At 47.7% G+C, this 18,667-nt stretch overlaps 1 protein-coding gene across 1 annotated transcript in view; it reads right to left on the reverse strand.

Annotated features, from left to right (window-relative positions):
- Nucleotides 1-18,667, reverse strand: part of GLG1 (golgi glycoprotein 1) — a 658,311-nt gene that overhangs the window by 299,206 nt on the left and 340,438 nt on the right. The window contains exon 14 of the mRNA XM_085637427.1: nt 18,330-18,392. Within this exon, the coding sequence (XP_085493553.1) occupies nt 18,330-18,392 (63 nt within the window). The remainder of the gene's footprint in view (nt 1-18,329; nt 18,393-18,667) is intronic.

Below are 18,667 nucleotides of genomic sequence, written 5' to 3' on the forward strand. Positions count from 1 at the left end.
AGGCTATACATAGGGCATAAAAGTACAAAATGAAGGGTATCCTGCGGAGACCTATTGTCGCAGCCGCAGGGACCCTTCTGCTCAATCGAACTATTAAAACCAGCTGGTTCAGCCAATAAATAAGGTAAAAAATTGAGCCTAAAACGTGCTATTAAAAACCTCTCTTGAGCATTATAAAGGACGCACAGATATGGTTCCAACCCACTAGTCGTTACAAGCAAATTATGGGCGCTCACCGAGGGTTTAATCTCTTCTGATATGCTCCTGTCTGCTGCTCTAAGCTCCAGGAAAGTTCTCTTCAGTTTTAACATGTCCTGTACTGTGATCAAGGAGGGGTTGAGGAACAACTCTGGAAAACCCATGGTATCCAAGGTGTTCTTGATATAGCTAATCCATGGGATCTTCAGATATTGGTCTCTTCCCCGGCAGTCTTGCATGATCATCCTACTCAATGCTGCTTCAGGATTCGTCCAGAGTTTCAACCAGGCCAAAATTGGTCTGAACTTGATCAGATCCTCTATATAGGGTCTTCCAAGTTCTTTGTGGGCGATAACAGCTGGCGTACAGTTGGGGACATTCAATATCGAGCGAAATATTTTATTTTCTTCCCTTTGTATACCGTCCAAGTTTATGAAACCCCAGACTTCTGAGCCATACATGGTTTTTGGGCAACACACAGAACCATATAAATTAGTTGTTTGTTCAGGGCTCCATCGTCCAACTTTTCTCCCGTAGCCGGAGATAGCACCAAAAGATGCGACCAGTTTGCCACTTCTTTCGTGTGCAAGGGATGTAAATTTTAAAGAATCGTCGAATAACACCCCTAAATAAGAGAATGTTTGCACCCTTTCAAGGGTATGAGTACCAATCCTGTAAGTGAAGCCAGTCAATGGCCTATGGCCTGCTGTCATAACATATGATTTCTTTAAATTGACAGACAGGTCAATTGTCTCCATGAATTTAACAAACCCATCGATGAGGATCTGCAGACTCTTAGGGGTCCGTGCCAGCAGAACCGCATCGTCTGCGTATAGCAGTACTGGGATGTTGCGGGACTCAACCCTTGGACAATCTGCTTTTAAATTATTAAGGGAAAGTTCCAGATTGTTGATATACAGTGAGAACAAAAACGGGGCAAGGATGCATCCCTGCCTCACCCCACTTGTGCATCCAAAGGGTTCAGTCAAACCCCCATCTTTGTTGTACCGGACCCTGGCCGAGGTGTCACTATGTAATTCACTTAGAATGTGTATTAACCCCGAATCAATTCCGAGCTTGCTCATCATGGCCCATAACTTCCTCCTATTGACATGGTCAAATGCAGCGGCCAAGTCCATGAACCCCAGGTACATTGCTTCGTTGCTGGACTTGGTGTATTTTGCTACCAGCATATATAGGTTCAGGCATTGGTCGCTGGTTGACCTGCCAGTCCTGAATCCGTACTGGACATCTGAGATTATGTTATTGTCCTCAGCCCATTCGGTTAATCGGGTCAAGACTACCCTACCCAGAATTTTAGCGGTAACATCTATCAAAGAGATAGGCCGATAACATTGAGGGTCATCCTTGCTCCCTTTTTTAAAAATAGGGACTATGATGGCCGTTGACCATGAACGTGGCAAAGATGTCATAATAGCAGCATTCAGCACTCTAGTAACTATAGGAGTCCACAGGTCCACCTGGCTCAAAAATAAGTCGGGAGGGATCCCGTCTGGGCCTGGTGCTTTATTCTTAGTGAGACCCTCAATACCCAATCTAATCTCTTCCAAGGAGAACACCACTGGGTTACACGCAGTGGCCGTCCCCAACTCCTGTGATGGGGTGTCTTTCCCATGATTGTATAGCCCCTTAAAATGGGCGATCCATTGTTCCGGGAGGATATTTGCTGCAATCTCCGGGGCATTATTGTCTTGAAAACAGGGTGAGTTTATTAATCTCCAAAATTTGGTGATGTCACTGTTTTCAGAAGCCTCTCTGAGAGCCGCCCAAGCTTCCACCTGGAGCGTGACTTTCTGTCTTTTTAACTCCTTCTTGTAAGTTATCCTACATGTTTTCACTACATCCTGGTTCCTCGGTGTGCAACTCAGGGCCATTTTTAGATTCTTCAGTGCTCGTGTACAACCCCTGTCAAACCATTTAGGCGAGTCTGAATGAGATTTCTTAGGGGCCTTGGCCACCAATAATTCGTTCACCAAACGCGTTATTTGGTCAAACGCTTTTATGAGGCATGCCCCATCCACCAATGGGTCTAAGCACTCATCGATGAAAGACTTGCCTTTTTCCATCAAGGTGTTATAGAATCTGGGCCCATCTATTTTTGCCCACTTGAGCCTTCTGCCCTGTGCCGTCACGGTTTCCATAAAGGTGCCCTCCACTGGCTTAATTTTTTGATGACCTTGGAGCAGAAGCTCCAATACCAGTGGGTTGTGATCGCTAAAAGCGCTCCACTCGATATCCACCTTGATGATACGGCTTTTTAGTCCTCTCGAGACAAATATATAGTCTATATAGGACGAGCACCCTCGCCCCTTAAAGGTCGGGGGGATAGTTCCATCCGGACCCGGGGTAATCCTGTCAACTGTATGCTCGAGATCAAAAGAGTGGATCAGCTTACCCCATTCCCGTCCAGATGACGTATGGCTAAAATGGGGTCCCTTTACTATGGGGCATTTGGACCAGTTGGTATTAAAGGGGAACAGGCCAGGGCATAGGTGGCAGTTTAAGTCACCCATTACTAATAACTGGGGGGCCAAGGCACCCTGTGCGATGCCAAGTTCGTGTTTCATCCTATCATCCAGCTCCTTCAGGGAGGAAAGATCGCTTTCCGAGGCAGTTGCATTGTACACGTTGAACAGGACAAGGCCCAGCCCTTTGTTTCTGAACCTGAGGGCCTGTATGTTCCATGTGAACCAGTTTACCTTCGACCATTTGCCTTCTATATTTAGGTCGATATATGTAAGCAGGCCGCCCTTGGCCCTGCCTGAAAGAGTTTTCTGAGCAGGTACAAAGAAGCATTTGTAACCAGCTAGTTGGTAATGAGTGTTATCGGTGGCCCAGGTTTCCTGCAGACAGATGATATGGAAAGGCGACATGAACTGCTGCCATTCCTTATTATTAAATTTTCCTGCAATACCTGCAATGTTCCACGAGATGATTCTCAAGCCCTCTTTTTCAGTAATAACGGGCCCTACCACTGCCGATTCTAAATAAGTAGTTAGTTCCCCCCCGGTATCCTTTCCCAGTAATTGGGGTTGTGGGTCGCTAGCTTGGTTTCTTCTCTTAGTCGCAACCGTGACTGTCTCTGGGGATATATGTGCGTGACCCCCTCTCAGGGTAGCTAAGGCTCCTTGGGTATTTACTAGTGTCCTGGGCCTCTCCCCGCCAACAGCTGAGTGCCCATTTTCCCTGGGTGAGCCATGTCCCATAGAGACCACATCTGGCCGGCCTATGTACTCTGTGTCAACCTGTGCTAGAGAGGAGTGGGGATTACACAGTCAGTCAATCTCCTCAAGTGTTCTTAAGGGGGCGAATCTGTTAACCCAGGATTGATGTCCTCTATCCCAAATCCCCGTTGCTTGATGGGCGGAATTCAAGCATCTAGCTAATCCAGGGTGACGTCCCTCGGCCTGTCTCCAACCTTGATGTGGTCCTTCCTTCAGTGCCTGTTGGTTTAAGTAAAAGAAGCTAAGTGAGAGGGGCCTTATACTTGTCATACTTCTCGAGGGGCCCGACCTCAAGATGTGCTCCACCACCCTACTGTCTCTAAAATTAGCAATGATACAGTTGCCCTCGATACTTTTCGGGCTCCTCCCTACCCAATTCACTCTTCTAACCAAAAGAATTTCCCCCACCTGATTGTTGGTAATGGGTTTGTTCTGGTTAAGCCAGTAGATGAGTTTATTTTTTAGCTCCTCTTGGGATTCTTGCTGTGTTTCATTGAGTTCTGGGACCCCTGCAAACACGACGACCAGCGGACAAGCCTCAGGAGGAAGGTTAATCGTGGGGAATTGCTTATATGTTATGGCGGGGCTCTTTATATAGGCTTCTACATCCTTTGTGGGACCGGCCGACGTCTCAGACTGTACATCCGCGCCCTGTGTTCCTTGACCTTTGTCCGGGTGCCGGATGCTCACCCTAGCAGTGTCACTAATAGCCGCATGTCCGTGGGAGATTGGGGGCTCATGAATTTGCGCTAAGATCGTGTGTGTGTTTCTATTTTCAATAGTGTTAGTCGCCTTTTTAGTGACTAAATGAGTCGCCCGGGGGCTAGTGTGGGCGCTCGGGACACCTACCAGGAGGTCTTTCGTCACTCTATTTTTTAGCTCACTAAGTATTTTATCTAATTTACTAGTGACCGGCTTCAATAGGTTAACAATCAGTGATTCGATCTGGGCCTGAAGGTCTGACATGATCTTATTTAACCAGATAGGAGCCTCTGTCTGGGGGCATGTTTGGGTGGCACGCTCTATCCCACAGGGGTATCTATTAGGTGGATTCGTGGGGGGGGCAACCTTCTTAGTAATCTTACGCTTTTTAGGGGCGCACTTGTTTTTTGTACGTGTAATAGTGCGTTTAGTATACCCTACCTCCTTTTTCTTGCTAGTGGGCGTGGGTTGGGCACATGGGAAATCCCGCTCGCTGGTGTCTAAAGTACTAGAGGGTGAAATAAGTACGATCTCCTGTTCCTGATCTCGTGAACTTTCGACAGGGTCAGGGGCGGTATCAAGGGTTAAGGAGAGACGCCTCTCGGTTCGCTCGATTTCACTAGATACGGCCCCCAGCGCTCTTTTTAACATACGGTCAATAGCCGTGGGCTGCATTATAACTGGATAAACCGAGCTGTTAGATTCTTTCTGAACCTGGGAGGCATTGATAATACAGCGCTTTGGTCTTAATGACCGTGTCTGGCTTTTATCGGCCATGATATAGGTCGGACACTTGTACAAACAAAAGGTCTCCCTTAACAATAGCAAGTCCTGCTGCCACACTCCGGGCGCTGCGAGAGTCACAGTGATAGGGGCTATAGCATGACCAACAATGTTCACAAAGTCTCGATTGATATTACTCACGTTGCGATGCCCAGAGCGAATGATCAATGGAGTGGCCCAGCCCGGCCTCCTCTGGCCCCTGACGGCCACAGACGGCCCGCCCTCTGCCCGGGCTCAGCCCGGCGCCGCCCGCGCGCGTCCGCGAGGCGGAGGGAGCAGCCCTCTTTTGAAGCTCCTCCGGCACGGGATTCTGGCAGTGGGCGGAGACTCAGGGTGAGCTGGGACTTGTGGTCCGCACCGCTCCGCGGCCGCGAGATGACAAACACGGCGGCGGGTGCGACCAGGACTGCAGGCTCTGTGGTGGTGGCGACCGTGGCACCAGGTAGGTGTATTGCGCGTTGCAGGCAGCGTTACCTGCCCAGGACCAACAGCGGCTTCGTGATGCTTCCCCCGCTCCCCAGTGGGAGCAGCCCTCTTTTGAAGCTCCTCCGGCGCGGGATTCTGGCAGTGGGCGGAGACTCAGGGCGAGCTGGGACTTGTGGTCCGCACCGCTCCGCGGCCGCGAGATGACAAACACGGCGGCGGGTGCGACCAGGACTGCAGGCTCTGTGGTGGTGGCGACCGTGGCACCAGGTAGGTGTATTGCGCGTTGCAGGCAGCGTTACCTGCCCAGGACCAACAGCGGCTTTGTGATGCTTCCCCCGCTCCCCAGTGGGAGCAGCCCTCTTTTGAAGCTCCTCCGGCGCGGGATTCTGGCAGTGGGCGGAGACTCAGGGCGAGCTGGGACTTGTGGTCCGCACCGCTCCGCGGCCGCGAGATGACAAACACGGCGGCGGGTGCGACCAGGACTGCAGGCTCTGTGGTGGTGGCGACCGTGGCACCAGGTAGGTGTATTGCGCGTTGCAGGCAGCGTTACCTGCCCAGGACCAACAGCGGCTTCGTGATGCTTCCCCCGCTCCCCAGTGGGAGCAGCCCTCTTTTGAAGCTCCTCCGGCGCGGGATTCTGGCAGTGGGCGGAGACTCAGGGCGAGCTGGGACTTGTGGTCCGCACCGCTCCGCGGCCGCGAGATGACAAACACGGCGGCGGGTGCGACCAGGACTGCAGGCTCTGTGGTGGTGGCGACCGTGGCACCAGGTAGGTGTATTGCGCGTTGCAGGCAGCGTTACCTGCCCAGGACCAACAGCGGCTTCGTGATGCTTCCCCCCAGGCCTGATCAACTTCAGACCTGTAGAGATGCTCTTTATCAAACGTAGTGTTTAAGATGGATTGCTGGACTTCAGGCTAGTGTTACTCTCGAGCTGTGGTATCAGCAGCATAAAAGGCACATCTAATAGAGGAATTAGAGATGAGCTTTCCTTCCTGTATTAAATCCTGTGCTTTAGCTTTGTGTTCATCTGGGAGATATTGGAGCAATTGCTCCATTTCGTCTCAATGTGCTCTATTATACCTGGCTAAGAGGGCCTGAGTGTTGGCAATAGAGACAATGATTCGCCACCAGGGTAGCTATTAGTTTGCCAGAGGCGTCTATTTATTTTTACTCCTTGTCTGGGGTGTGGTTGGGAGGGGTGGGGGGGGTTGCATCCCCAGAGATTTGTGAGAAAGACCGTTTATGGGTATTAGAGACAACAATGGAGTCGAGGGGCAACTGCCCCTTAATGAAGACTGGATCAGATGGAGCAGACATAGTTTTTATCTATTCTGGGAGTCCGAATACGAGCACCAACAGGGTCCTTGAAATTGTCATCGGCATGTCTCATCATGCCTTTGAACATAGGGAGAAGAGTCTGCCTAGACCAAAGTGTGCTACTCAAAGTTTCAAACAAGAAATCAACTTCTAGGGATTCTTTGTGTAGCTGTACCCCGTGATATTGTGCAGCTCGAGCAAGCAGTTACACTGTCATTAGGAGGGGAAGGCTTTGCAGGGTAAAGGTCTGTGTCATTATCTGTAGGTGGATCAATAGCATAGTCTTTCCAAGGATCTTCAGGTAATTGAATATCATCATCAGGCTGTGAGGGTGGAGAGGTATGTGGTGTGATAGGTAATGGTTCTAATGTTGGAGATGGTGGTGAAGGTGTAGGGGAACGTGGTGGAAGAGGAGGAGGAGAAGGGTTAGTACGGACCTTTAAGGGAATCTTGTACTGTACGAAATAATACCAATGCGGGTAGAGTGGATTGCGCACCAAGGAGACCCCGAAGAATGGCTTCGAAACGGAGCGCAGCACTACACATCAGAGCCCGATGGCGGAAAAAAAATGGCGGAAAAAAAAAAACAATCTAACAATGGAGTATAGGTCCATGTGCACTGAAAGGAGGAGTCACCTTACCTCGTGCCTGGAAACACTTCGAACATCCGGACCCAACACTAGATGGCAGGAGTATGCAAAGCATGTGATCTACAGCTCACATGCCTCAAACAGAATATTTTTATACAAACAAAATTGGTCTGAGTTCAGTGAGTGTGTGACATCATTTCTATCCTGAGTTGGTACAATAAAAGCGTAACACTAGCCTCTGATAAAGCCTTACTACTCGTCCACACTACCACAAATAGAGAGTGCGGTATTATCTACTTTTACCTCTGCTTACCTTTGGGGTTCCTCTGGACTCTGGGCACACTATACTAACTTTGGAATAGTATATACACAGAGCCAGCTTCCTACACACTGCAGTTATAAGAACTATACTATCTCGATATATACTGCAGGGTATCATATTGGAATTGTGTCTACTACCCATTAAGTTCCAATGTAGAGGATACAGAAAGTTTACGGGAACGTAAGTATCCCTAGTTCATGTTTTATTTTATTGTACTATTTTCTTTTGCATGGTGGGGGATGAGATTCTTAGCAGTGGGAAAGGGTGGGGATAGCGGAGAGGGTGTGAAGGGTTGGCGGGGGTAGGTGATGAGGGCTCCTTAGGCTTTCTTTCCATTTATGAAGAGACTTACATTTTCATGTTTGGCTCTAACCTCTCACTATGACACTTAAGACCTTGACGTGGAATGTTAGGTTAAGTGTCACGAAATCTGGAGGTATATTGGGGACCACCATTTTGACATTATAGCCCTTAAGGAAACACATCTTAAATGAAGTGAAGATCAGAGATTACGTCATAAATCCTATCTGTTCATATATAGATCTTTCGTTGTTACAAAACATAATGGGGTAGCTATACATTTCCATTCAGTTAAATTTCAAATCAAGGCAGCAAGAATGGTTGGGAGGGGAGGGTTCTAATGGTTAACGGTCTAATTAGGGGCAGTCTAGGTACTATAGCTATAATATACCCCCCCCAACGCTGGTCAATCTGAAATTCTTTGGTCTTCTCTCTCCATGTTCGGAGGACTTGCAGAAGGGGACATAATATTGCTGGGGTATGTCAATTTGATCTGGGACCCTAAAATAGATACCACCCACCCTCATAGATCCCTGCCCAGAGTTTTCACTAAATCAGCAATCCACCAATTGGGCTTGATAGACGTATTGAGGAATCTCAATCCTACTACACCTTTTTCTCCCACTCCCTTAGAACATACTCTAGGATTGATCATATTTTTCTTTGTCAAGAGTTACACCATACTGCCAAATCAGCAGTGATACATCCTATTACTAGCTGAGGCTACACCCCACCAGAAGTTATTTTTGTCTGGCCCACGTCGAGATTTAATTTAGTAGGAGGTACTTCCCTAATGTATTCATGCGCAATAGTCTATTCCGGGACAAACTTTGGAAAACAATTAGAGACTGTTTAAAGCGGTTTTAAGTGGCAAGTGCATTTCTCTATTGTCCACACTACATCAACAAAAAAACAAAGAAAGACAGGCACTAGAAGAGGAACTTCTTTTAGCAGAGAAGCCCCATAAGGCCACTTCCACCCTTATTCTTCAGAGGAAAGTGACGGCTCTGAAGGGGAAGATTCAAGCTATGTCCGCTAATTGAGCAGAGATCACCCTCCTACGCTTGAGAAGGACTACTTATGAACGAGGTAATACAATAGGCTCCCTTTTGGCGAGGCAATTAAGAATTAAGCAGGAAAGGTACTTAATTGGTTCGATACAGGATGAGATAGGGACTGTTCACCAATACCAAGAAGTGAAAGCCCAAATCTTTAGAGATTTTCATAAACACCTCTATACTTTTGACCCTTTAGATACAGGACAACAATTACCTTTCATAGATAGTTGACTTACCGCAAGTCCCCCCCCACCCCCGAACTTGAATGAAAGTTTGACCAGTCCCATTACAGGAGAAGTACAGACTGCAATTGATTATTTTAAGCTTCATAAAACACCAGGTCCTGATGGATTTAATGCTCATTTTTACAAGGCCTTTACTTCAGACCTTACCCCCATTTTTAACGGATAACTTCAATCACATAGCTGATACACAAGTGGTGTCTTCATCAATGGGAGAGCCCCCAATTACAGTCATTCCTAAACCGGAGAAAAGCCCTCAGCAATGTGCATCCTATAGGCCAATTGTTCGACTTGATCTTGATGTCAAATTAATACTAACATTGCGGCCAAGAGATCAGAGGAGATTATGCCAGATCAGATCCATCCTGATCAGTCACGATTTATCAAAGGCCTACAAACCCATTACTTGCGGCGGATAATACACTTGATGGAAAAAAACAACTAAGAAGCATATCCCGGCATTCTGGTTGGCGCTCAACGCGAAGGCATTTGACAGAGTGGCTTGGTCATTCCTTGTTAACACTCCAAGTCGCTTTGGGGAGGGTTTTATTACTATGATACAGACTAACTACTTCTACCCCGAGAAAGCGGAGGGGGGAGGGGGGGGGGGGGGGAGGGGGGTTGACGGACACAGGGGTGCCTGTTTTCACCCTTGCTTTTTGCCCCCAGCCTTGAACCCCCAGCAGCAAAGATACTGGTTAATGCAGCTATTCAAGGGCTTCACTTTGGCTCTGTAGAGCATAAGCTAACTCGATTTGCAGATGATATCCTGTTATATGTTACTTATCCCCGTTAGTCACACCCAGCTCTTCAGACAGACCTCAAACACTGAGACAGTGGCCAGCTTCCGGGTCATTGCCACATATCTTTCTAGGAACAAGCAATGACACTTTACTGCAATATTTCTGAATGTAATCGCTCTATGGGCCCTTTATGACTAGTACCCTTACCAGAAGAAACTTTGAAAAATGTTTATGAATACGTCAAATAGGTGTTTGAGGGGCTATGGGATTAGGTGTGGGATTAGGGAGACTTTTGGCATGTCTGGTGGGATTGTCAGATCATTCACCCATACGGGAACTAAATACTAGCACAAATAAAAGATTGAATATGCTACTTACCAGTATGCATCTGTTCTTGGCATGTAGGGCTGCTGACATTCATATCTGTGCATAGATCGCCGCCTAGTGTTGGGTCCGGATGATTGCACATTGTTGTCCTGGAAGAGTCTTCGAAGTATCACGAGATAGGTGGCTCCTCCCCTGGACTACAGTGCGCATGGGCATCCTCTCCATCCTTAGATTGTTTTTCGCCATTGTGGCAGTGATGGAGTAGATACAGTAAGTGATGACCATGCTATACAGTAATTCTGAGTGCTGCATCCGCTACAGCCGCCGGGTAGGAGGGTGGGCGATATGAATGTCAGCAGCCCTACATGCCAGGAACAGATGCATACTGGTAAGTAGCATATTCAGTTCGAGGCATGTGGGCTGCTGAATTCATATCTGTGCATAGATTATATAGCAGTCCCTCCATTAGCGGCGGCTGCCCGTGCCAGCTGCAGCAGTCTGAAAAAGAGTTTTGAGAACAGCCTGTCCTACAGCTGCCTGCTGTTTTGAGTGTACATCTACACAGTAGTGTTTGGTAAATGTATGTATAGTGGACCATGTGGCTGCTCTACATATTTCCTGTAAAGGAATGTTTCCTAGGAAAGCCATGGACGCCCCTAACTTTCGAGTTGAGTGGGCTCGTGGGGGAATAGTTAATGTGCGTTTAGCTTTTTGATAGCAAATTTTAATACATTTAACGATCCATCTGGCTATCCCTGCTTTGGAAATGGCGTTGCCCTTGTGTTGTGGAGAAAAGGCAACGAAAAGTTGTTTTGTTTTCCTAAAATCTTTCGTTCTGTCTATATAGTACATGAGGGCCCTCTTTACATCTAGTGTATGGAGCATTCTCTCTGCGACATTTTGCGGATTTGGAAAGAAAACAGGCAGTTCAATAGTCTGATTCATGTGGAACTGCGATATCACTTTAGGCATGAATTTGGGGTTGGTACGTAGTACAACTCTGTTTGCGTGAACCTGTATGAATGGCTCTTGAATGGTTAGTGCCTGGAGTTCACTAACTCTTCTGAACGAAGTGATTGCCACTAAGAAAGCTACTTTCCAGGTGAGGAATTGAATCTCACATGAATGGTGAGATTCAAAAGTTGGACCCATTAATCTGGTGAGGACCACATTGAGGTTCCACACTGGTGCCGGTGGGTGTCTTGGGGGAATCACTCGTTTGAGTCCCTCTAAGAAGGCTTTGATGGCAGGCACTCTGAATAAAGAGGTGCTTGCTGCCTGTTTTGAAGATAGGCTGCTATCGCGGTTAAATGTATACGTATGGAGCTGAATGCCAGATTGCATCGGCATCGGTATAAGTGTAAGAGGTAACAGATGATGTTTTGAATGGATGCATCCAGCGGGTTAATGCCATTGTTGTTGCAGTAAATGACAAACCTTTTCCATTTAGCCGCATAGCAAGCTCTGGTTGTGGGTCTTCTGGCCTCTTTGATGATATCCATACATTCAGGTGGCAGGTTTAGGTAGCCAAACTCTAAGACTTCAGGAGCCAGATTGCCAGGTTCAGCTGTTGCGGATCTGGGTGCTGAATTTCACCATGGTTCTGCGTTAAAAGTGCGTGTGTGATCCGCAGCCTTTGATGCGGCACCACGGAAAGTTCTAGAAAGGTGGTGTACCATGGTTGGCGTGCCCATGTTGGAGCAACTAGGATGCGTCAGTGAGTGTTGTCGCAGTTTGCGTGCCACTAACGGTATTAATGGCGCTGGGGGAAAAGCGTACGCAAATCTGCCTGACCAGTTCATCCATATCGCATTGCCCTGCGACTGTGGGTGCGGGAACCTGGCGGCAAAGCTTTGGCATTTTGCGTTTTCGTTTGTGGTGAATAGGTCTATCTCTGGATGACCCCACTGTTGAAAGTACGGTTTGAGTACTGATGGATGTAGCTCCCACTCGTGCATTTGGTGGCTGTGTCTGCTGAGCAGATCCGCTATCTGGTTGTCTTTGCCTGGGAGGTGTTCCGCCATGAGGAACATGTTCCTTTGAATGGCCCACTTCCACATGCTCTGAGCCAGATGAGAACTGTGGAGAGTGTGTTCCTCCCTGCTTCTGTATGTAGTACATGGCAGTCATGTTGTCCGTCCGGATCAACACAACCTTGTTGCACAGGTGTACTTTGAATGCCTTCATGGCTAGGAAGATTGCCATCAGTTCCAGAAGGTTGATGTGCATCTTCTTTTGCTGTGACGTCCATAGTCCCTGCACTGTGTAATTGAGTACATGAGCTCCCCATCCCTGGAGAGAGGCGTCCGCCGTCAGTATTATTTGCGGAACAGGCTCTTGGAACGGTGGGCCCTTGCAAAGGTTTTGTGGATTCCACCAATGCACAGAGTTGTATGCCCGACCGCTCACCAACACTAGGTCTGTTAATTATCTTTGAGCCTGATTCCATTGATGTGCCAAGCACTCCTGAAGCGGGCGCATATGTAGTCTTGTGTGCGGGACTATGAAAATGCAGGAGGCCATCATGCCTATCAACTGCATGAACACTCGCGCTGGAAGGGAGTGTTGAGGTTTGAACTTTGTGATCAGCCGTTGCATGCTGTTGATCCTCACTAAATTTGGCTGAGCTGTGGCTGCCAGAGTTTTTATGGTCGCGCCCAGGTACTGGCGTACGTGTGCGGGTTGAAGATGTGATTTTGGGTAATTTAGTGAGAATCCTAAACTGTGAAGAAGGTGAATGGTGAGGGACATGTGGCTGGCACATTGCTGGGCTGACTTTGCCTGAACAAGCCAGTCGTCCAGGTAAGGGAAGACGTGAATGTGCTGTCTCCGTAGATGTGCAGCCACTGTCGCTAGGCACTTGGTAAAGACCCTGGGTGCCGTTGTTACTCCGAAGGGGAGAACTTTGAACTGATAATGGTGATCCTGAATAGTGAACCGGAGATATTTTCTGTGCGATGGGTGTATGGGTATGTGGAAATACGCATCTTTCAAATCCAGTGTGGCTAGGAAGTCTCCCTGACTGAGTAACGGTAGAACCTGCTGTAGGGTGAGCATATGGAAATGCTCTGACAGAATGTAGTGGTTGAGGGGCCTCAGGTCTAGTATAGGTCTGAGAGATCCGTCCTTTTTTGGGATTAAGAAGTACAGAGAGTACACCCCTGTCCCTTGTTGGTTTACGGGCACGACTTCCATTGCACCTTTTTGCAGCATACTTAGTACTTCCTGCTGCAATAATGCGAAGTGCTCTACGGACATAGGACGGTGCTTTGGCGGTATGTTGGGTGGAGTGGACGTTAATTCTAGACAGTAACCGTACTGGATAATTTCCCTGACCCACCTGTCTGTGGTGATGGACTTCCAGACTGACAGGAACTGTTGGAGTCCCCCCCCCCCCCCCCCCCCCCCCCCCGACAGGTGTTATGTGGTCGGGGGCAGGGAGAAGGCGTCACTGTTTGTTTTTGGGGGAGGACCTGGTGTTGCCGTACCCACGTCCTCTGCCTTTGGTGCTGGATCCACGATATCCACCTCTATTGTTTTTATCATAGGTACTTTGCGTACCCCCTTTATTGTATTGCTGCTGGGACCCCTGACCTCTAGCTGCTCCTCTATTCCCGGGGCGACGAAAGGAGCTACTCCGAAACTGCTGCGACTGCAGAGCCCCCATTGATTTTGCAGTTTGTGTCTTTAATTTTTTCGAGGGTAGTGTCAACCTCGAGGCCAAATAAAAAGTCTGGGTTGACCGGTTGATTTAAGATATTGTTTTGAATTTCAGGTTTGAAGCCTGAGATTCTTAACCATGCGTGCCTCCTCAACATTACGCTTGTGTTGATCGCCCTTGCTTCAGTGTCGGCTGCATCCAGTGCGCATTTGATGGACGCATTTGTAAGGAGTTGTCGCTCTCTGATAAGGAGCTCTGCTGCCTCTTTGTATTCATCTGGCAAGTGTTGAAGCAGTGATTCTAGTGTGTCATAGTGTGAACTATCATAACGGGCCAGGAGTGCCTGGGTGTTGGCAATGCGCCAGATGTTTGCCGCTTGCGCTGCTATCCTTTTGCCTGATGTCTCCAGCACTTTGGACTCCTTGTCGGGGGGAGGAGCATCACCCGTTGTTTGTGAATGTGCTAGTTTGCGAGCATTAGCAACAACCATGGAGTCTAATGGTAACTGACCCTTAATGTACATAGGGTCTCCGGGTGCAGGCTTGTATTTTTTTTCGATTCTGGGGTTCAACACCCGTGCCCTGGTTGTTTCTTTAAAAATGTCTTATGCAGGTTTTAGAACTCCCTTCAACATTGGCAGAGTTTTGACGGTTTTCTCAGAGGAGGCGAATGTGTCCACCAAGAAATCTTCCTCTACAGTGTCAGAATGGAGTTCCACTCCATGATTGGCAGCAGCCCGTTCTATGAGGGCATTAAAGGCAGCAGTGTCCTCTGTGGGAGATATCTTTATATTATAAAGCTGCGTGTCAGGAGTATCTGGCGCGTTACCCTGGTCGGTGGGGTCATCCCATGCCTGATCTGGGTCTTGCATGTGATCATCAGGATCGATATCCACCGGGTAGGTGGTATCATCCCCTATATAGTCCTCTCCGGCGTCTGCCTCTGAATGCGTAGGAGAAAAAGACGGTGGGTCCTGAAGGAAGGGTTGAAAGGTTTCATGAAGCACTGGTGCAGAACCTGCCGGCAGTTTTTGTTTCAAAGGAATCTTGTATGAGTCCAAACCCTTCTCTGGTGTGATTTTCTGCTTGCGGAGCATCAGCCTACCAGTGTCGGCGTCGATAAAGTGTGCCTGTGAAGGCTCGATATCGATTTGTCCAGTGGATAGTGTCTGTGTTTGGTGGACACGTGTCCGAATTTCGAACATTTTCGGTGCCTTGGGCAGCGGCAATCCAAATGTGATGTTCCCCGGCGCAGAGTGTGCTTTTGCGGCCTTGTGCGTTTCGGGACCCGACGTAGGTTGGAGGGTTGCCCGGTCCCTGATGCGTTGCAACGACGCCGAGACCTGTTGCAAGGTGAACGCAGATGGCGCTTTGGAACCGATAGGCACCTTGGAGGCAGGCGTCGAAGCGGTATCAGACTTATTCATAGTCTTTGGGTCGTCGATCCGAAGGTGGGTATCGACGCTCCTCGGAGCCGATGATTTGGCAGGCGCCGCACCCTTTGATGTCGACGCAGACGGATCAACCACCTTGACCTTAGTGGGTTGGGCCGTAATCTTCGGTGCCATAGGCCGAGGCGCCTTGTGGGGACTGAGGGCCTTCTTCTTTGGCTCGGCGCCGGAACCAGTCGTGGTGAGCTCGGCACCGAAATCTCTTTTGGTGCGTTCGGTGCCGATGACCTGTGCTGGCGTCGAAGGAGTGGAGGGCTTCGAGGCCTTCGATCCGATCGCAGCCAGTTTCACTTTTGGTTTTGATGTAACCGGTGCGACGGACGGTTTCGGTTTCACTGAAGGAAATCCAGTCGTCTTCGATATTAATGGCTCCTGTGAAATGTTCGAGGCCGGGCCTTGAGGCGGGGCCGAAGAACTGTGTGACTGATCTTGGGTAAGGCCCGCAGGCGATCCCTCGACCTGAGCCTTATGACGACTTTGTCTCTCGGCCTCCGTATCCACGGGTTGGCCTAGCTCTTCGCTGGAGCTATATTCCTCGGCCCCAAGGGCCTCATCGTAGTCTCCTACCTAGTCGACGACGTCTTCGTCCTCGAAGATCACCTCATCATCGTCATCCGATCGAGATTCATGTTCGGAAGCGTGGCTGGAGTCTGTCTTCTACGCTCTCGGCTTCCTCATCCTCGGTGCTGAAGAGGTTGACCGGGGCAGGCGGCGATTGCTGTGCCTCCAATCTCGCTGCCCGTCGATTCCGCAGTGTCTTCTTCAAGCGGAACCGGGCGCAGGCCATACATTTCGACTCATCATGATCCGGTGAGAGACATTTGTTCCACACCGGATGGACATCGACGTGTGGGTATTTCGCATGGCATAAAGGACATCTCTTGAAAGGAGTCCTCGATTCCATCGTCGAGCGGTGATCGATGTTCGGACCGAAGCGGATCCGAAAAGCGTGAAGAAGGTACTAAAACACAAAGTAAACTGGTCGATACTGAACGCGAACAATACCGACGAGATCTAAAGGCCTTTTGGCCTTAAACTAAAGTTTCCGAACTTGAGCTAAGATAAGCACATCCGAACCCAATGGCGGAAAAAAACAATCTAAGGATGGAGAGGATGCCCATGCGCACTGTAGTCCAGGGGAGGAGCCACCTATCTCGTGATACTTCGAAGACTCTTCCAGGACAATAATGTGCAATCATCCGGACCAAACACTAGGCGGCGATCTATGCACATATATGAATTCAGCAGCCCACATGCCTCGAACACTGGGATACCCAAGAGTCTGTACTTTAAAGCCTCTGAGACCCTTCTCAAACGCCAAACTCTAGGGGACCGTTCTATTCTATGGCTTTGTTTAGGGGCAGCTAACACAGCCTTGGCTGCAGACTGGAAGAAACCAGAAGCATAATACATGTCCCAATGTCATGCTTGACTCTGGCAGGCCCAAACAATGGAACAAATGACATTCTAGAAGACACTCAGAAAGGTTTTGATTATATATGGGGACCCTTGGTACGTTTTCTCTGAGGGGCTCCCTCTCTTTTCCTGCCACACCCAAATAAGGGCACTTCACTTCTTCCAAACATAACATCCACTCATACCTTCAAAGTGGCAAACATTAACTAACGCACAAGAACAATCCCCACTCATACGACAGAACCCACTCCTGGCTGCTTGTGCTTCCATTGAACCCTCCATGCTATTTAAGTTGGTTGATATCTTAGCATTTGTAATTTATTTGCATGTTTTCCAAGGTTGGATGTCTAATTTATAAGAAAAGGGTACTTTTATAATGTAAGCTACCAACACCGGATGATTGTTATATTTCCTCTACTTTACATGTATACTTTGCATTGTGTCAGCCAATTATCGTTACTAAATTGGAACGGTCATTAACTTCCAATTTCTGTTGGCTTGCAGTCATATAGACAGTGTTATGTAATTTTCTGTACCTTGTAAAACCAATAAAGAATGTCCCCAAAAAGAAGGGAGGAATATTCTAACATTAATAACCCTCATTAAGGATACCAGGATGCATTATCACCTTTCTTGCCTTTTTTGCTGAACCAAAATCCTGCCACGTTTAAGTTTTAAAAAGAAAAATAGAAACAGGAAGCGAGGAAGCAAAGAGTCACTAATAAGGCAACCTTCCAGGATGAATATTGGAGAACTGTGGGCATCAGCTAGATAGTTGGACTGAATAAACTCAAAATAATACATTTAATTTCCAGAATACCCAAGAAAATAGGGTTGGAAGGTGGTGCTTTTTAACTGGAGAAACATTTATTGAGGCCATCTAGGACATTTGTTATGACCGTTATTAAAAAAAAGAAATACCCAGGAAAAACTTTTTTGACAAGCGTAATGGTGGTCACATGTAGCTCAGGGAATTGCAAACTAAGTTTATCGAGGTAGAGAAGTTAAGGTAGTACCCGGGTCGGTTTGCTTCCCTAGGGACCACAAGCGACATTGGTGATTACCTTGTTGTTTAACACCAATTCCTATGGCTGTAGTAGATGTTGGCTCAACTCATGAAACTTCAGGCTTTACCTATCGGTTTGACTTCGCCTCAGAAACAACAGGGTTAATCATTTAAATACCAGGAAAAGATAAGCAAGATGTGAGAACATTGTCTAGATATGCATAGCTATTTCATGTTAATGCTACTTGGGCATTTATTGACTAGGTCTGGCAAAAATTCCAATATAGTGCTCAGATAGTAGACTGATAACCAGAGTGACTCCTACACAAATTACCAGAAAAGCCCTAGAAGGATCTTTAAAAAAATAATCCAGAGTTCTACAAAAGGTTATGTTGAATTAAACTTATTTGTCCACTTCGAGTGAGCCAAAGAGAGAGAGGGTGTGCATGTGAAAAGTGTGCATGGATAACGTTCTATTATTTATACTACTTCCAAGATGAAAGGCTACAATAGCATGTTTCACATTACTAAGTAAACTTACGTGGCAGAAAGTTTGAATGATGGGTTCACATGCTCTCATCAGCAATGCTTCAATTTGAATGTCCTTGGGGGGGAAAAAAGGAATTCATAAATTTACAAATAACCATTTTCTTCAAATGGAACAACATGTTTCACATGTACGGCGCTATTTCTATCCACAACTGTTACTTAATGTCAACTATTGAATGTATGTTCCCGAAGTATGACAGTAGTCACTATACCAGTTGTTCAGATAGAAGACTTAGCAAAAGTGTTAAGTGCCACTGAGCAGGAGTGGGAAGAGTTAACACCTATTCCAACAGGTGCTACATGAAATTAAAACTGATAAGGTAAATACTA

Source organism: Triturus cristatus, chromosome 12, assembly GCF_964204655.1.
Source record: "Triturus cristatus chromosome 12, aTriCri1.1, whole genome shotgun sequence".
NCBI classification, from domain to species: domain Eukaryota; kingdom Metazoa; phylum Chordata; class Amphibia; order Caudata; family Salamandridae; genus Triturus; species Triturus cristatus.